Source organism: Schistocerca gregaria, chromosome 1 (genome assembly GCF_023897955.1).
Source record: "Schistocerca gregaria isolate iqSchGreg1 chromosome 1, iqSchGreg1.2, whole genome shotgun sequence".
Taxonomy (NCBI): Eukaryota; Metazoa; Arthropoda; class Insecta; order Orthoptera; family Acrididae; genus Schistocerca; species Schistocerca gregaria.
The window spans coordinates 159836970-159857733 of NC_064920.1; the positions used below are offsets into that span (position 1 = coordinate 159836970).

The 20764-nt window shown below is 38.7% G+C and overlaps 1 protein-coding gene across 4 annotated transcripts in view; it reads left to right on the top strand.

Moving 5' to 3' along the window:
- LOC126335399 (mediator of RNA polymerase II transcription subunit 6) overlaps window positions 1-18402 on the top strand; it is a 33066-nt gene extending 14664 nt beyond the window's left edge. For all 4 annotated transcript variants that reach the window (XM_049998667.1, XM_049998647.1, XM_049998676.1 and 1 more), the window contains 4 exons: window positions 1683-1842; window positions 3950-4124; window positions 17877-18123; window positions 18215-18402. In XM_049998667.1, the coding sequence (XP_049854624.1) occupies window positions 1683-1842; window positions 3950-4124; window positions 17877-18123; window positions 18215-18315 (683 nt within the window). In that variant the 3' untranslated portion in view covers window positions 18316-18402. The remainder of the gene's footprint in view (window positions 1-1682; window positions 1843-3949; window positions 4125-17876; window positions 18124-18214) is intronic.
- Window positions 18403-20764: the final 2362 nt, after the last annotated feature.

A 20764-nucleotide genomic window follows, 5' to 3' on the forward strand; every position in this document is an offset into this window, starting at 1 on the left:
ACCAAGCCTGATACTTGTATAGTAATTAGTTTCCATGTTATAATGTGTTAAATAGGGAAAGTTTAATTATAACCACCCAGTATATAGGTAGTAATAAAAATGGAAAGAATTGATTATTTGTTCACCAATAACACTTAACTCTTCCCAAGAATTCAGCACCACTCCACTGTAATTGACATTGACTGTGATATTCCATTCCTCAGATTGATATAAAGAAATCTAAGAGTGAAGATGCAGCAACTAGTGTTAGATATAGCTGAAACATGAAACTTAAAAGATGTACAAAATCGTGTGGTGCAGCTTGTGAACAGAACAGCATAATCGTTAGCAGCTTGTATCTCAACTTGGTCTCTGTTTAATGAACTCATTGCGAATGATATGTTAAAGATTTACTTCCTTTGTTTTTACTTCATTGGTGCTAATAAATATAACATTCCAAAGGCATCAAAAATCACATATCCAATGCTGAGATGTCTTTTAAAAAAAATTTGTATAGAGACTATAAAAACACACAATCCTGATACTACTAGATGAGTAATAGAACTACTAAACCAAATAGTGTGAATGAAATGAATAGAATTTACTTCCTCTCAGACCTTAATGCATTCAAACAGGAATTTATGAACATTACTCAAACAAATTAATATCACATCTGATGTCTACAGCCAAATGTAGAGCATTCGAGAATGGTTTTGTACATAAAATTACAAGCAGAACTGAAAATAAAAGCAGAGTGGAACAATTTTTGAAGTGTATCATAGTCAATCACTAGATGTTGCTGAATGGATAATACTTCATCACTAATTTCAAACAATGTGATCATCATCTATCAAGCCACATAACAGTGGAGAAATATGGAAGATGTGTTGTGTACGTACATACCCTATGCAAGAAACTGAAGATCCTGGTTGGGAGCAAGCAGAGCAATGTGCTGGGCTGATTGAAAGATACTCTGTGAAGGTGAATGCCTTCTGTGCTGTTTCATGTAGCAGAGTGTATGGCTCATAATACTTTTTTCCTGGGAAAACCATGACAGGTGCAGTGTACCTATGTATGGTGCAAGGCTGGCTTTTTTTTCCTGAACTGAAAGCTGATAACCCAAATTTCATAGAGTAGTGTGTGGCTATCTCAACAAGGAGCTTCCAAACCAGTGGACTCTGGATGCTATGCAGCTCTTCAGGTGACCCCCAAGGTCTCCTGATCTTACAGTTTGTGATATCTTTTCTTTAGGGATACATAGGAAACAATGCTTACATACCACCTTTGCAGCAACACTGAATGAAATCCTGGATCGCATCATTGGTGTGCTGGCAAATAATGACAGGGACATGCTAGAACTTGTATGGATTGAACTTGACTACTGTTGATGCTTGTCGTGTAACCCAAAGATAGCACATTGAACATTGTAGTGATATGTAGGAAACCTGAAAATATACTTTTTCATACCATGTATCATTCATTATTTTGTTTGTAATATTTTATGAGGTATAATTATTCAAAGCCAGATGAATCATTTAAATGCCCTACATTTGACAATGTTGATGACATATGCTTTTAAATTCGCATGTTAAATTGTAATAGTACTGCTTACAGTAAATAGAAGAAAGGTTGGAGTTGATATACACGCCATGAGTATAATTTAAGCAAATGTGTTTATTTCTTTGTTTCTTTTTATTCCACAGAAAACTTATTGGGCCTGTCGTGGCATGACAGTGCTTGGATCCCCATATTAAATCCTTCCAACATTATGGATTACTTTTCAGAACGAAGTAACCCATTTTTTGACCGGACGTGTAATAATGAAATAGTTAAAATGCAACGCCTGAATCCAGATCAGTTGCAGTAAGTAATTTTATAGTCACCCTAATCTTAAGGCATGGTATTCATAAAAAGTGCAGAAAAATCACAAAATAAAAAAAATGCTGATTTGCTAAATCCACAAAGAGAGTTGAACTGACAATATTGTAAACTTTTTGTTTTTTTGAATTTTGGAAATCCTTTGATATAGCTTCACATCGTCACCTAGTAAATAAAATTTCTGGTTATGGAATATTGTAAAACTACATGATTTGGATTAAAGGCTTGATAGCTAATTGAATCCAAATTTCATTCTTAATTAAAAGACATGACCAGAAGTGAAAGTAGTGTCCAGTATAGCTCAAGTGAGAGAAGACCATTAATATTTATAAATATGTGCTACCAGCGCATCAGAAAATATATTGCAGGTTTTCAAGGCAATTCACAGATGGTGGTGTGGTATAAAAGGAGACCAGCTAGTTTAAAAATTGTTATAAAATAGTAGATGACTTGAGGATCAGGGCAATGACTGCTTGTGTCTGTGTATATGCGGATGGATATGTGTGTGTGTGCGAGTGTACACCTGTCCTTTTTTTCCCCTAAGGGAAGTCTTTCCGCTCCCGGGATTGGAATGACTCCTTACCCTCTCCCTTAAAACCCACATCCTTTCGTCTTTCCCTCTCCTTCCTGAAGAAGCAACCATCGGTTGCGAAAGCTAGTAATTCTGTGTGTGTGTTTGTGTGTTTTGTTCATGTGCCTGTCTGCCGGCGCTTTCCCGCTTGGTAAGTCTTGGAATCTTTGTTTTTAATATATTTTTCCCATGTGGAAGTTTCTTTCTATTATATATATACTTACCAAGCGGGAAAGCGCCGGTAGACAGGCACAATAAAATAACACACACACAAAATTTCGAGCTTTCGCAACCGGCGGCTGCTTTGTCAGGAAAGAGGGAAAGAAAAGGAAAGATGAAGGGATGTGGGTTTTAAGGGAGAGGGTAAGGAGTCATTCCAATCCCGGGAGTGGAAAGACTTACCTTAGGAGGAAAAAAGAATAGGTATATTCTCGCGCACTCGTGTGTGTGTGTGTGCGTGCGAGTGTTGTTGTTCAATGTATTAAACAGTTTTAACTATCTTTAGTTCCTTTGTGAAGTCTGTTTACTTTTTTTCTCTACCCCTAAACACATACTAATTAAAGCATCAGGATGGAATCATAAGTAGTATAATCAGTTTGCTTTGTATTAGTACAAATAGGTTACCAATTTAAATAACTAATATTGCCAAAAGTCAACAATTTTTAATTGTTGTGGGCTGCAGCAAGATGGTATTTCTGTTAAGAAATCAAATCATATAACCATTTATGTCAGTTAGGTGATTATTATTCCCAATTTTTCAGATGTTTTGTTTATTTAATTTAAAAACATGCAAACAGCACAGTGTTAAATTAAATATCAGACATTTGGACAAATCGTGCTTAATCATCTTCATACTGATGTCATGATACAGTTGTATTACAACTTCACAAAAGGTAACAGTTATGTGTTTCTCAGGTACTACATGCCATAGTATTTCGGTATGTGTATGTATTTTTCTGTCTCAGTTTCTCATATGGCACTTTACTGTGTGTTTTGTGACCTTGTCCCACATCGTATATGGTGAAGCTGCCCTCAACTGGAAGATTGGTTTGAACACTGCATTGCAAAGTGGTACATCCTTGTCAGTGTCATGGACTTTTGGGTTCGATAGTCTGGTACTTATACATCGAACCACCAAGCCGTACCCCTTGTCATATAAATTACTTTGTCCTACAATACATATTTCAAGATGTCATGTTACCCCAACATGGGCAAGTGTTTATAGACTGCTAGTTGTTTGTTTGGGTTAGTTATCTTTAAGTGATTTAGACATGTTACAGCTATTATTAAGCTTAGCAGTGCATAAGCTGTAATTTTTTTTCCATGTATCACTTTTTATATATGTTGTGAGACCTAATTTGCCATTTTATCAAGACGAAACTACAGTACAAATGCTCACCCCTGTCCTGTATTTTAAATTGTGTATTATTTTTTATTTTCAGTTTTGATGCAAAATTGTTTTATTGCTCCTCATGTAATGCTAATTCCTGTATGTAAACATTTATTTTGTTGCAATTACAGAAATATGACTGGACTTGAATACATATTGCTTCACGTCCAGGAACCAATTCTGTATGTCATTCGCAAACAGCATCGACATACTCCCACCCAGGCAACACCTCTTGCAGATTATTACATTATTGCTGGCACAGTTTATCAAGCCCCTGACCTTATGTCTGTGATAAATTCAAGATTGGTGAGTTAAGATATCATAAAGTATTGCAATTTAAATAATTTCGACAATGTAAAGTGTAATGTAGTTTATTGTGAAAATGACAGAAGCAGAAAGGCTGGCTGGTAAGTACTATCCCCTCGGAGGTGTAGTTCCTAGTGATGCCATTAGGAACACATAGTATGAAATAATACTTAACATGTTTCTCCCAACAGATCTCTGAATTTGACCTCTTGAAGGTAAGTTCTGGCCAGCTTTTCTGTCTCTTTAAAAGTTTAACAATGTTCTCAACCTAATTTTTCATATAATATAATTACTATCACCTATGCAGGGCAGTTCGATTAAGTTGTTCATCTCAGGTATTTCCTGAACCATTTAAGATGCTGTGATTGGGTTTTCACCCAAATTAATTGCAAAAAAAAGTTCTCACTAAATGACGTATGGTCTCTTTTTTATAGCTATATTAGACACATCGTTATCAGGTTCACTTTTTCAAACAGTACTGTAGTTATTTCTGCCTCCAGTGTCATAGTTCTAAAAGAGACAAATTCATTGGTATTTCTCTCATCAAAATTGGATCAGTAGTTTCAGAGAAATTGCGATATGAGGACTTAGGATGTCTTCATTTTGGACATCAAACAGGTTGCTGTCTCTCATGGAAGATACTTTCATCATATGGAAATGATGCAGCAGGTTGATGGCATGCTCCAGTTTAATATGGCTGAGGGATAGTACTTATGAAATCAGAATGGTGGAGAAAAGTTTAATTTAAAACTGATACTAATCACATTTCGTTATGTGTAGTTAGATTGACACACTAACTGGAGGGTAAGGGACATGGCACCTAAGGATGAATAACCACTCAAATACAGTAATAGTTCTGCCCTTGTTTCTTCCAGATCCCTGAAAGAAGGATGTATGTAAAAAATTGAATGTACATTGTACTACTCATTATTCATGCAGGTTATCCGCTTTGTGGATTATTCATGCATCTAAAAAAAGCAGTCACATGTAGCACATGAGGTCCAGCAGCAAGGGTTATCCAGTGCTAGGGGCACTAAGCCAGACCGACAGTGGAAGATGACTGCTCCGAGGTGCATCTGTGCGCACTTAGAAGTCGGCTGCCAACACTGCCACTATTATCTGATCAGTAAACATTGTCCTAAATACAAGAGTTGAAAATATCTTGATTATTGGTGTTTTCTAATTATTTGTGCGCCTTCTCTCCCACGTTAACCTGAACATTTGGAAATATATTGTATTTGTAAAATAGGGAACTGAGCAATAAATATTGTTATATAATAACTCCATGACTTGAGTTAAATGTCAAGGTTCTTACTTACATTGCAAAATTACATCAGCAATAAACAGGAAATTACAGTAGAATGTGGTCATAAACATTTCCTTAAAATACCATTTATGTCATCTAGTGTTTGAAATTCAAGCAGACAATCTCTTGGGAGCCTGCCAAACCTTTGTTGTACAAGGCTTACACAGACAAGTGGGGCTCTGTTGGTGTGGGCACTTCCTTCCCTAGATGTGTGAGACTTGCAGGAAGTCTAAATCTTTCTTTTAATCCCAGAAGATTAGGTGGTCCATTGGGCAGTGTTAACACCAAAACCCAAAAGAGGCTTCATGTGGCAACTCCATCTGAGACATTTTTGAATATCAGTGCAAGCAGTAATAGTAACGGACCACATCCTGGGATGAGTAATGTATGTTTTTGTTAAATCTGTAGCAGGTTGATTTGAGAATTTGTGACATTCTACATCCATAAAGCTTTAGAGGAACATGCAGGCAACATAAATCTATCAAGAGGTTGTGCCATGGTATGCTCCTGATCGAAGCACTGGAAGGTACTCAAATCAGCAGGTTGTTAAATTCCTACTACCTGAAGAATGTGGTATCAACAGTGAGCTAAATTATCGGAAAGGAGTAGTGACATGGCATGTCATTATGGGTATAGATACCAAAGTACTCCAACAGGAATGGAAAAATAGATGTCACTAAGTTCAGAATTTTGTGAAGAAGGTTGATGGTGAACTCCAGAAATCGCCATCCTTTATCTTGGCCTCCAGTTTGTCAAAATTGCCTGAATGTATTGTAGCAGTCCTTCTCCGCCTTAGGGTTAACCCTTTGTACGTAACCCAATGTGCTGTATTAAGTGGCAATGCTGTGGTCACACCACAATGAATTGTCCACATGTGGAAGATGGGGCTCCACTGTCCAGGAACCAGATATTCAGTTCGGTGTGATACCCTTGTGTATCAATTTGCTACCAAGCCAATCCATTTGGGACCAAGGAATGCCCTGTCTTCGCAGAAGAGAAGAAAATACAGGAGGTTAATTACCCATCGTATCTTGTACTCTGAGAAGTATATGTATACAGAGTAGGGCAGCACAAATGGTCACAGGGTTGTTTGACTCTTGGAAGAGTGTCACAGAGATGCTGAAGAAACTGAACTGACAGGCATTTGAAGATATATGTAAAGTATTCCAAGAAAGTGTTCTAACAAAGTTTCAAGAACCAGATTTAGTGACTCTAGCAATATACTTCAACTGCTATGTATTGCTCACACAGGGATCTTGCCGACAAGAGTAGAATAATTACAAAAAAAAAAAAAAAAACACACACACACACACACACACACACACACACACACACACACACACACACACACACACACAGAGGGAGAGGGAGAGGGAGAGGGAGAGGGAGAGGGAGAGGGAGGTATTCAGTCAATCATTCTTTCCACACTCTATACGTGAATGGAATGGGAAGAAACCCTAATATCTGGTACAGTAGAATGTACCCTCTGCCGTACACTACACAGTGGTTTGCAGAGTATAGATTTAGGTGTGAAGGAGGAGTGTAAGATAAGACAATCACCAAATTTTGTGATGTAGTTCGTCTCAGCAATGATGCAGTCTATACAGGAGACCAGTGTTAGTATCCAGACTTTGACAGCCGAGTAGGGTATAACTTGCTCCTGTAAATGGAGCTACAGGTCTGCATCACTAGTCCAGCCAAGCCTTCCTACCACTGAAATAATGGTGGTTGCAGAACCTAATGTTTGAAAGGATAACAGACTCACAGCAGACAGCAGAAGAGCACCAACAAAGTGTTTATGGTAAAACAGCCTTACCACCATCCCCAAAATCCAGACTGCAAATGAAAAACAATGGGCCTAAAGATAGCGTCTGAAGCCATCAAACCATGCGATCTTCACAAGGATATGGCCAAAGGGACTCCCATTATCACCTAAATGAAATAACACACGACCTAGTTGCCGTATTGTGAAATTTAAAGTTATAAGGGGCCATTAAAAAGTTTCCAGTTGAGGATATTGCTGTAACATATAGTTGTGATCCGATGTTGGTATATATTGCTCCAACACATGGGCAAGGGATTAGTGTATCATTTGTGTCTTTCCAACATGCATGCGGTAATTGCGGAAACGTGAACTCTGAAGATATAATTACCAAATGCGTCCAGTCAAGATCAATGTGCTGTTATTCTTCTTGGATGCCAAAGGATGAGCACTGGTAGATATCCATCTGACAGTTAAGAACGTGTATGGGGCAGCATGTCTGTCAAAAAGCACGGTTGTGGATGGTGTGACATGTGGGGTGTGCTCAAGTGGGTGACACTAGAGCACTCGATCTATAGTCCTGATCTCTCCCCAAGCAATTATCATGCCCTTGGTCACTTAAAGAAGGTGTTCAACACTCAACGATTCCTGTCAGATGAGGATGTGCAGCAGGCAATTATGGACTTATTCACTACCAATATATCTACCCGTGGTCTAGAGGTAGCGTCTTTGATTCTTAATCAAAAACGTCTTCGGTCCCAGGTTCGATCCCCGCCACTGCCTAAATTTTAATAAATAATCAGCATTGGCGGCCGAAGACTTCCGGCATAAGAAGTCAGCCTTATTCTGCCAACGGCCTTGTCAAAGAAGGCGGAGGAGCGGATAGAGGTTCAGGGCACTCTCTTGTCCTAGGGGTGGGAAATTGCCCCTAAAGGCGGAAGAATCGGCAATGATCAACAACATGAGGATGCAGAAGGCAATGGAAACCACTGCATTAAAGACACGTAACGTGTATCCACAGGACATGTGGCCTGTAGTTGAAGAAGTGTCATGATGATCTCTCCATTGGCAAAAGATTCCGGAATAGTCCCCCATTCGGATCTCCGGGAGGGGACTGCCAAGGGGGAGGTTACCATGAGAAAAAGATTGAATAATCAACGAAAGGATAATGTTCTACGAGTCAGGGCATGGAATGTCAGAAGCTTGAACATGGTAGGGAAACTAGAAAATCTGAAAAGGGAAATGCAAAGGCTCAATCTAGACATAGTAGGGGTCAGTGAAGTGAAGTGGAAGGAAGACAAGGATTTCTGGTCAGATGAGTATCGGGTAATATCAACAGCAGCAGAAAATGGTATAACAGGTGTAGGATTCGTTATGAATAGGAAGGTAGGGCAGAGGGTGTGTTACTGTGAACAGTTCAGTGACCGGGTTGTTCTAATCAGAATCGACAGCAGACCAACACCGACAACGATGTTCAGGTATACATGCCACCGTCGCAAGCTGAAGATGAACAGATAGAGAAAGTGTATGAGGATATTGAAAGGGTAATGCAATATGTAAAGGGGGACAAAAATCTAATAGTCATGGGCGACTGGAATGCAGTTGTAGGGGAAGGAGTAGAAGAGAAGGTTACAGGAGAATATGGGCTTGGGACAAGGAATAAAAGAGGAGAAAGACTAATTGAGTTCTGTAACAAGTTTCAGCTAGTAATAGCGAATACCCTGTTCAAGAATCAAAAGAGGAGGAGGTATACTTGGAAAAGGCCGGGAGATACGGGAAGATTTCAATTAGATTACATCATGGTCAGACAGAGATTCCGAAATCAGATACTGGATTGTAAGGCGTACCCAGGAGCAGATATAGACTCAGATCACAATATAGTAGTGATGAAGAGTAGGCTGAAGTTCAAGACATTAGTCAGGAAGAATCAGTACGCTAAGAAGTGGGATACGAAAGTTCTAAGGAATGACGAGATACGTTTGAAGTTCTCTAACGCTATAGTTACAGCAATAAGGAATAGCGCAGAAGGCAACACAGTTGAAGAGGAATGGACGTCTCTAAAAAGGGCCATCACAGAAGTTTGGAAGGAAAACATAGGTACAAAGAAGGTAGCTGCGAAGAAACCATGGGTAACAGAAGAAATAGAAACCGTGGGTAACAGAAGAAATACTTCAGTTGATTGATGAAAGAAGGAAGTACAAACATGTTCCGGGAAAATCAGGAATACAGAAATAAAAGTCGCTGAGGAATGAAATAAATAGGAAATGCAGGGAAGCTAAGACGAAATGGCTGCAGGAAAAATGTGAAGACATCGAAAAAGATATGATTGTCAGAAGGACAGACTCAGCATACAGGGAAGTCAAAACAAACTTTGGTGACATTAAAAGCAACGGTGGTAACATTAAGAGTGCAACGGGAATTCCACTGTTAAATGCAGAGGAGAGAGCAGATAGGTGGAAAGAATATATTGCAAGCCTCTATGAGGATGAAGATTTGTCTGATGTGATAGAAGAAGAAACAGGGGTCGATTTAGAAGAGATAGGGGGATCCAGTATTAGAATTGGAATTTAAGAGCTTTGGAGGACTTAACGGTCAAATAAGGCAGAAGGGATAGATAACATTCCATCAGAATTTTTAAAATCATTAGGGGAAGTAGCAACAAAATGACTATTCACGTTGGTGTGTAGAATATATGAGTCTGGCGACATACCATCTGACTTTCGGAAAAGCATCATCAACTCAATTCCGAAGACGGCAAGAGCTGACAAGTGCGAGAATTATCGCACAATCAGCTTAACAGCTCATGCATCGAAGCTGCTTACAAGAATAATATAAAGAAGAATGGAAAAGAAAATTGAGAATGCGCTAGGTGACGATCAGTTTGGCTTTAGGAAAAGTAAAGGGACGAGAGAGGCAATTCTGACATTACGGCTAATAATGGAAGCAAGGCTAAAGAAAAATCAAGACACGTTCATAGGATTTGTCAACCTGTAAAAAGCGTACGACAATATAAATGGTGCAAGCTGTTCAAGATTCTGAAAAAAGTAGGGGTAAGGTATAGGGAGAGATGGGTCATATACAATATGTACAACAACCAAGAGGGAATAATAAGAGTGGACGATCAAGAACGAAGTGCTCGTATTAAGAAGGGAGTAAGACAAGGCTGTAGCCTTTTGCCCCTACTCTTCAATCTGTACATCGAGGAAGCAATGGTGGAAATAAAAGAAAGGTTCAGGAGTGGAATTAAAATACAAGGTGAAAGGCTATCAATGATACGATTCGCTGATGACATTGCTCTCCTGAGTGAAAGTGAAGAAGAATTAAATGATCTGCTGAACGGAATGAACAGTCTAATGAGTACACAGTATGGTTTAAGAGTAAATCGGAGAAAGATGAAGGTAATGAGAAGTAGTAGAAATGAGAACAGCGAGAAACTTAACATCAGGATTGAGGGTCACGAAGTCAATGAAGTTAAGGAATTCTGCTACCTAGGCAGTAAAATAACCAATGACGGATGGAGCAAGGAGGACATCAAAAGCAGACTCGCTATGGCAAAAAAGTCATTTCTCGCTAGAGAAGTCTACTAATATCAAATACCGGCCTTAATTTGAGGAAGAAATTTCTGAGGATGTACGTCTGGAGTACAGCATTGTATGGTAGTGAAATGTGGACTGTGGGAAAACTGGAACAGAAAAAACCGGAACAGAAGAGAATCGAAGCATTTGAGATGTGGTGCTATAGATGAATGTTGAAAATTAGGTGGACTGATAAGGTAAGGAATGAGGAGGTTCTATGCAGAATCGGAGAGGAAACGAATATGTGGAAAACACTGATAAGGAGAAGGGACAGGATGATAGGACATCTGCTACGACATGAGGGAATGACTTCCATGGTATTAGAGGGAGCTGTAGAGGGCAAAAACTGTAGAGGAAGACAGAGATTGGAATACGTCAAGCAAATAATTGGGGACGTAGGTTGCAAGTGCTACTCTGAGATGAAGAGGTTAGCACAGGAAAGGAATTCGTGGCGGGCCGCATCAAACCAGTCAGTAGACTGATGACAAAAAAAAAAAAACTTCATAGTGGTGCATATATGCAATGATTGCCTTAATGCCCATGGCGATTTTGCCTGAATTGTATGGGGCCTACCAATTCTGGACTGTACATCCTTCAAGTGGAAACTTTTTGATTGCCCCTTATTTTGTGATTGTGAATCACACGAGAAAAAGGGATACATACTATTGATAATCAACAAAACGGTGGTTACATTTTACTATCGATATTTTGATGGCACTGTCAGCCATCTTCAATTGTTATTTTGTTAATCAGGTCAGTTCTTATGTTCAGCTGTACTTAACGTAAATGCTGCCGTTTATTGTTTTCATGCTGTGTGCTGTTACGACAGTTTCTAATTTTGGATAAGTTTGTAACAAGAAAGAACAGGAAAACAGATTCTGAGTTTTCCACTAACATTATGATAAGTAAAAACACGTACACACTGCTATAATAATCTAATTACCTACCTACCTATCTATAGCAGTTTAATGTAAATGATGGAGTTGTTATCAGAGGCTGGTAGAATGTTGGGGATGAAATATTTCAGTATTTCACAACACAGCTGAGCAGTAAACATTAAAAAAATGTATGAATACGTATATATAATATACTGCCTGTCTTGCCCAGAAATTGCATTGATCAACAAAAATGTAGGCAATGACTGCATTTCTGCAAAAAAAAAAAAAAGAGCTCAAAATTCTACAGTTATTAGACAAGATGTTAAATTATCATGACAACTGGTCACCTACACGGTACTCGATTATAAAAACCTGTCAGATATGGAACGATGCGCAGCGTTTTGTGGAGAGTGGAAGGGGTATGTGATGACACCACATAGCACATTCTGTAGTCCATTTGTTTCCATAGACTTTTCAGTCGGCTGCTTGAATTTGTCAGAGCTGACTGTGCACTGCAACCCCCCCCCCCCCCCCCCCCCAATTGTGACGTGGGCAGTGACTAGTCAAATATTTACAAAGGAAAATTGCCAAACAGTCGTACATTTTGAGAAGTTTTTTTCTTTTATTTTGACAACCAGTTTCGGCATTTAATATATTGCTCAATTGTTGTCAGGTCATTGAAGGAAGCATGCGAACAACAAATTAACGATATCCAGATACTGGTGGCTCCATTAGGCCAGCATCGATACATCTGAATGTCTACACATAAAGTGCAGATGGGGCCTTAAAATGGAATATTGAAAGGCTGAAACTGGTCGCCAGAATAAAATAAAATAACTTCTCTAAATGTACAGCTGTTTGGTGATTTTCTGTGGTAAAAATGTATTCACACTCTTGTAAACCTATAATAACAGGAGCCACGGATTCCCTGTACAATTAACTCTTAAAATATGCATGCATTCATGCGCTACCAAATGACAAAACATGCACAGAGAAGAAAAACATGCAATATGAGAAACCCATCTTTTATTATGGTGTATTATATTTTTTTTTTTTTTCAAAAACAATTTACAACAACCAGTTTTTTGAAATTCTCGACGATACAGACATGAGTAGCTCTATACCATGAGGTGCTGAGCTAGCAATCCCTGGATTCAGGAGGAAAGATGGTTCGATACGTCTGCTGACAACCTTGAAAACGGTCTTTATGTAGTTCTCCACTTTCAGTTTAGGCAAATGTGGGAGTTGATCTCTTACTATAGGGCACAGCCAATCTCTTCCAAATTCCTTTCTTTTGTGACAGATTCCAATTCCCTTAAAGATGCAGCATCACTGCTTAAATGAAAAGAGTTGTATCAAAGGCATACCGAACATCTCTTCAGAGACTGCTGTATGTACATTGGAAGGCAAATAGCATCGTCATTTTGTACTATATATCTGTGAACATAGATAGCTCACTTGTGGAAGGGCATTATGTCATGTCTTCATGTTTTATTACAAGAATGATGTTAGGAGTCCAATTGATACAAATCTAATGTATTTTTAAACAATGACATACAAACGACAATGTATGTTGTTCTTCATAGAGGAGTTTATTAGCATCAAATACTGTATAACCATATTATCATGGATATATAAAACTCATTTATGAGATCGCATACATTAGAGGTCTAGTTGAAATTAATGCCTGAATCAGTGTTAATATCACAAAAGTATAGCTCATGGTATTTGTGTGTTAAATAATGTGGTTGCTACAGTTTCAAGGTGACTGTTGAAATAATAAGTTTAAAAAAAGTTTATGATCACCTAAGAAAATTGAATGACTGTAATGAAATTTGAGTTTGAAATGAGGAACATTGTATGCTTTGATGTGTTGAATAAATTCTGACTTGTTTTCTGTTAAGTTGTAAATTTAAATACTAGGTTTCAGTAGGATAACGATACCTATTGCCAAAAAAAGAACTGAACCCGTTTAACTTTTATAAGTTATTCAACCCAACATTAAGATTATTTTACTCTGCAATACTGAACCTTATATGAGAAAATTGCGCTCTCTTCTTCTTCTTCTTCTTCTTCTTCTCTCTTTAAGGCAGTAAATTATATTTGAATTTCAATTCATTCAGCATTCAGTGGTAGAGTGCAGTTATCATATTGTCAAATTAAGAAATATTTAAATGTGTATTTGTGTGTTGATAATACATATTATAGTTTTTTTTAAGAAACGCTTTTCTGCTTAATTTTATTGACCAAATGCTATTTGTATGAAGGCCCGCCTGAAAGGAAATTATGTACTTTAAACAAGTAAATTTTTTTCAGAATAAAATGGAAAACAACGAGCCTTTTTAAGGTCGTCTTTAGCAAATTGGACCCCCCCCTCCCTTTTTCACAAAATCCTGGTGGCTGCGTCCTTGACCTTTGTCCTGTCTGATGGATCCAACAACGACCATACCATCGATGTTATTGACATTGTCATCTGCCTGAGGTAACCCTAGGGTCCTTCAAGTAAAACACTGACCCCCTGAAACCTCTCCACTACAGAGGAGCAACAGGGGGAAAGACTGAGGATAACATCATCGTTAAGATGGCTTTCATAGCAGAGCCTGAATGGATTCAGGACACATATAGAGGAAATACTCCTATTAATTCTGGGTGGATCAGTGTGTATACGTCTCCTAAAAGCATTTTTTATTCTGTAGTGCCTCTGAGCAGTGTGGCAACATTATTAAAAGTAAATACAGAAAAAATTTAAGAAATTGATGTTTATTTAGAGAGATCTAAAGGAGGAGTGGCTATTTTCAGAAGCATCTCCTTCCACTCCTCACTCCTCTCCCTCACAACCAGTATACAAACAATCACTGTAGAAGAGCATGTATATCATAGGTTGACCATTTGTTCCCTCTACCAGCCCCCACCTGAGGTGCTAGATAAAGTACTCTCCATGACCATATTCATCTCCCTCCCCCATCCTCCACAGCTTCTTTTCTCTGTGGTGATTTTAGTGCATTCATTGTGTTTTGGAGCTCTGCAGTCACCTTTCTCAGAGGTAGAGCAGTTGGAGCCTTCTCATGTCCTTATGTATGTTATTGAACAGGGTGCAGAGCACGAACTTCAGCTCTAAAACAGGGTCATTAACTGCTATCTATCTCTCAGTATGCTCTCCAGCCATTAACAAACACTGCTCAGTGGGAAGTGGTCGATGTCTTGCACACTGTGATCACTTCCCAATCTGTATTCACCTTCCAGACAGAGAGGTGTTCAGAAGATAGCCACAACAATGGGTGGGGCAGGCTTTCAACCAACTTTACTGCATTTGAAGACTATCACAGCATCCAGGGATGGATGGGTCATATTACCCAGATGATCCACCATGCTCCTGAAGCATCAATTCTGCTGTCTTCATGCCAATTGAAAAGGCAGCCTGTTGCATGGTGGAAAAACAAATGCTGTCCCGCAGTCAGGACCAGGCGAGTGGTTCTCCATTGTTCCAGGTGCGGGCCATCTGCAGATAACCTCACTGCCTTTCAGGTAGCAAGAATTAAATGTTGCTGAATAATTAGAGACAGCAAAAGAAGATTGTGGAAGCAATTCCTGCCTACCATGAATGGTTCCACTAAAACCACATTCGTATGGGAGACACTAGGAGGATTTGGGGAAGAAGAGGGAGGTGTCCAGTGACTACTGTAGTACAGAATGTAAGTCTCCAACCAACCTGTAAGACACTGTCCAGATTACAGTGGCCTATTTCCCACGGTTACTGTCACTGCCAGACAAGATTCAGCTTTCCAACTACACAGTGGCTTTTGAGAGAGACATTTGAGGCTTCAGTTGCTTTGCAGATGATGACTACAGCTGCCTCTTCACCATGTGGGGGCTGGCTTCTGCATTGTCTACAGCTCATGACACATCACCTGGTCATGATAGGACTCATCATAGTAGGTTATGTCACCTCACACAATGGAGCAAACAAGTCCTCCTTGCCCTTTTTAACCTCATTTTGGGACCAGGACACTTTCACAGCTCTTGGCAAAAGGCAGTTTCAATTTCACTTTCAAAACCTTGGAGTATTTATCAAAGTGTTGGCTTCACTATCTCTGTGATACAGATCTTGGAGCATATGGTCAATTGGCACTTTGTCTGGATCTTAGAATCCAGGCAGTTCCTTAGGCCCTTACAGTGTGGATCCAGGAGATATTGCTCCACCTTTGGTAAACTGGTTCTCATGGAAGTGGCTATACAGCAGGTTTTCCTGTGTCATGTAGTGGGTATATGTTTTGACATCAGCAAGGCCTATGATACTGCTTGGGAACTTGTTACCCTCAGGCAGGTCCTTGAATGAGTTTTAGAGAATTTCTTCTATCTTTATATGGTCCTTATCATCACACTATTTTCTATATCAAGTCAGTGGTGTCACCGCTGATCAATTAGAACAGGAAAACCTTGTCCCTCAAGTCGTGTTTTAAGTGTGACTGTCTTTGCTGTAGCTATTAATAGTATCACATCTGTTCTTAAACATCCTGTGTAGTTTTCCTTATTTTTGATGGTTTCTCTGTCTTTTGTTTCTCCTCGAGCCTTCCAACAACAATTAGTCCATTGCAACTGACCATTCAATGGTTGGATAACTAGGCAGAGAAGATGTGTTTTGACACCTCCAATGAGAGTTGTGTGAACTTTCTTCTTAAAAATATTTTCTATAGAAGGAAGGTTAAAATTGCATCCCTTTAAACTGTTCCTGTTCTTTTCTATTGTTCTTTCTAGGCACAGTGAGGTTTCTAAGTCTCACATTTGACCCTCAATTTATATGGTTGTCACAATTAGGAACATAAAAAGATTATCACTAAAAACTTGTGGTATTTTAAAATATCTTAGCCACAATACATAAGGAGCAGATGGAACTTACCTCCTCAAGTTTTACAGGGCCTTGGGCAATCTCAGTTAAGAAAGTGGACTGAAATGGAACATGTAATAGCTATAGCCAGAAAATTGGTGAAAGACATTGTGGGGTCCTGCCCACTTGTCTCATATAGGGTGCCTAAAGGATGTTGTGTTCTCGGAGTGCTGTACAACAATTCAAGCGAATCAGGTTAATAGTTTTTATTACAAAAAAGAAGACTGACAATACTTAACTTGTATTTATAAGAATGTGTCCCAAGTGATGAGTGACATACAATATAAATTAGAGTCCTACTTGCTATATAGTGTTCATGCAAGTTTGCCACACTGCTAGTGGATCACTAATAATTTCTGCCATAGCACTCTCTGCTAGGCCGTGCTAATACTCTTTGAATACTGTCCCAATACTGAGCCCATCCTGAGCGGCCAAGGCTGGGTGGAGCGGCACTTATATTCTCCTCTTGTAGAGGCCGCTCCTGTCGTGGTGTGGTCGTAATCAGTGCACCATTGGCCAACATTGTTTCTCTGCCTTCTCTTCTCTTGTGTTCTTCATCTTTGCTCCAGTGCTTGTGTTTATGCCAGAACAGACATAATCATTTTCCTCTTCTAAGGCTTAAGTGTCAGGAAAACTTGTAAGTAAACCCCTATTGGCCCATTTTTGGCTTTAGGCCATTTTCAAACTGGCATGCACATGTTTTCAATCTATTATCATATTTGATTTATACACAAGCATATGTAAGGTGTGTAAACAGACATGGGCAGTCTTCTGTTATTATATCTCCCTTGATGTTTACCTATTATGTGACATGTTGGCTGTTATTTTTGGTGCTTAATGGTACACAGGATATGACTGCTTGCTATGAAAAACATAGATGATCAGGAAATAATGTTTGAACTTTCCTGATTTAAAGTAACAACTAATATATACTCAGAAGCCAACATCTTAGGGAAATTAAATTCACTCATGTGTATGCAGTTTGCACCATTTGTCACTATACATTCTGTCTCAATAGGCATTGTATGAAGTCTTCAAAAAATTACTTTCTAAAACAAGAAGTGAGACTTATAGAATGAAGTGAAGAGTTCGCATAACTAGACAGAGACAAAATAATTTCACTTTATCCATTAAATACGCTGTTGTGCAGACTTTACAAAGCTATTCACAATAGTTCTATATTATTATTTATTCATATCATTTCTCACATAACAGATATGTGTGAATTTAATATTAATCAGTTGAAGGCTTTCAACCTGGCAATCCTCTGAAAGAGGCTTTGGAATCTGTTTATTAAGGATAAGTGTATTAAATGTGGAACTATGATGTTCTTTTCTTTCTCCTAGATGTCAACAATACATCATCTACAATCTGCATTTGAAGAATCAAACTCTTATTCTCGATATCATCCTTCTAAAGGGTATTCATGGGATCTAAAAGAACGCAAACCATCAGAAAGGACTGCATCAAAAAAGGAGACTCAAAGGGAAGAGCCGAGCTCATTGTTCCAGAGACAAAGAGTGGATATGTTGCTAGCAGAACTTACACGAAAGTTTCCAGTTCAAGTCATTCCTCAACAGAAACCAGCAATTGGTGAAATAATGCTTAATGTCAAATCTTGGTATACATTACAATGTAGTATGCTATGTTATAATTTTTTTTAAATTTGGTCTTGTGTTTGCAGAAGAAGTGAAAGCTGAACCTCGTGAAATTAAACAGGAGAAACCAGATAGTCAGCGAAACATGAAGCCACCACCAGAGAAAAAACCAAAGATCAATTTGTGAAGAGGATTCCAGAAAATCTAAATAAATCAAACTGGAAATCAATCTTGTATTTTTTATAAATATATCTAATAAAAAATTCGAACATTATCAGCTGATATTGTTGCTAATACTGAAATGATCTTAGTTATAAGTAAACAGTTTTCTAGTTGCCACATCCTTTTTACTAAAGCAAGATTAATTATTAGAGTAAAAGGTTAAAGTTTATGCAGTGTTGTGGAAGACAGCAGTAATAAATTACTAATGTTGAGGGTCAGTGAATTTGAGCAGTCTTAATGAATGAAACACGTACCCACTTCTTATCAGTTGCCAGCAGTGCAGTCACATGTTAAGTCAGAATAATTTCCTCATGGACTGAAAACAGTGAAAATGTAACTTAGCTGTGTACAAGAACAAATGAAATTCTGAGATGGAACCTGTAAACAAAAAATTGGAAAGACAGTTATCACATCACATATAGCTATTGATTTGTGGCCACACACACATAGCAGAAGAACTGACATGTCATTACCTTTTGAGATGCCCCTGTTTCTCTAGAGCCCTCTTGGTTGGTCATAGGATTTTTTCTGTTGCTTAATGCTTCTTTCATTTCTGATAGCGCATCACATTTGTGAAAAATTTTGCACCATTATTTGAAGTCCATATTTAACTGTAGCTCATCCTGTAACTGGCCAGTTTCCAAGTGTGGTCACTGAAGTAAGGAGATGTCAGCACTTCTTGCTTGGGGTATCAATCAGATATGATTGGTTAGGCCTAATTTTCAAATCAGTTTGAGTGTGTTAATTTAAAGTTGTATTTTGAAGCAAGCGAAGTAACAGCATTTCTTTCTCCAGAAATGAGGGAGCCTCAGTATCGTCAGTACACCTTAGGTATGCTTTATTCATGTGAGGATGGTATCTGTCAACATGCATGTATTAACTGTTTGGTGACTAGTTCAGGAGGGGGGGGGGGGGGGGTGCAGTGGGACAGTTTAAACCAGTATTAAGGTGTATGATCTTAAGATGGCCCTTTAGTTGACAATTTCAAACTAAGACAGAAAAAGATATAAATTTCTTAGAATACAGGAAATGGTTTTCTGCAGACTCGTTGAACCGCTGCCTATGGACCTAACCAGCTCTTTGTGTATAACTGATACAGGACTATATTAAGAAATCACTAACAGGACTAATTAAATCTAACTGAAGAAAAGGCATTTGATTTATGGCAGAAATTGAGACTTCAGTTCATTATTAGTCCATAAGGCAAATGTGTCATCAGAATGTGAAGTAAACGTGCATAAAACACAAATTTCTTAGAATGTAGCAAAAGTGGCAGTTTTCAGTGCTAGGACTTCCATAAATCCAGGAAAAATAGCAAACATGTAGATAAAGTTATAAGTGTCACATTGATTCTGATGAAATTAGCCACAACGTAAAATATGTTGTAGCATGAATGGAATATGCAAGCTCAGTGCTGGACGATTTATGCTCAGACTTGCATTATGTATGTGATGGGCATGTCAGTCTACTATTGTACAAATTACAGAGCACATGTAGTTATGGGCAATTCTCTTTCATTCTCTTAATAGAAAAAGAATGACATTCTAATTAGAAGACTTATCTCAGCACAGCAATTGTCTGGAGAGGACTGTGAGCAGCAACATGGCTTGTAAAAGTATCCCAGATATGGTGTTTGGAATTCAGAATAAGAAATCACGTTGACCATTTCATGAACTGAATTGATCATTGTTGAAGATATTCATTCACAAAATTAATGGTGGGTATTTGAGAGATGAAATATGAAATTATGTATTTCACTAGCAGAAGAATGTACGGGGGTCACTCCAAAAGAAGTGCACACTATTTTTGTTAAAATACAGTTTTCATTCTGCATGTGTGAAAGTTTTACAGTGTGTAAATACACCCTTCCCACTTGTTTTCAAACTTAGTTCAACCTGTTCCGTGAGTGGCGCTGTCACAGCATGTCTTCAAGATGGCTGCTACACTTGACGTTCATCAGAAGCAACATGCTGTCATAGAATTCCTGTACTGTGAAAATGAGAAGGGTGGGAAACAGCCACAAGAGGTTGAAAAAGGTGTATGGAGATGCTGCTGTCGATTGCAGTACAGTTAGTCGGCGGGCAAGCGTTACGTGATGAAAGCGGGCACGGCAATATTGAGGATTGTCCTCGCAGCGGCAGGCCTTGTACTGCACACACTCCAGGCAATGTGCAGAGAGTTAACGAATTGGTGACTGCTGACAGACGCTTCACAGTGAACGAATTGTCAGGTTTCATTGGGATAGGGGAAGGAAGTGTTTGCAGAATACTGAAAGTGTTGGTGTTAAAAAAGGTTTGTGCCAGGTGGGTTCCCTAGATGTTGACAGTGGCTAGCAAAGAAACAAGAAAAACGGTATGCAGCAAACTTTTGGAACAGTACGAGAATGGTGGAGATGAGTTTCTGTGAAGAATTGT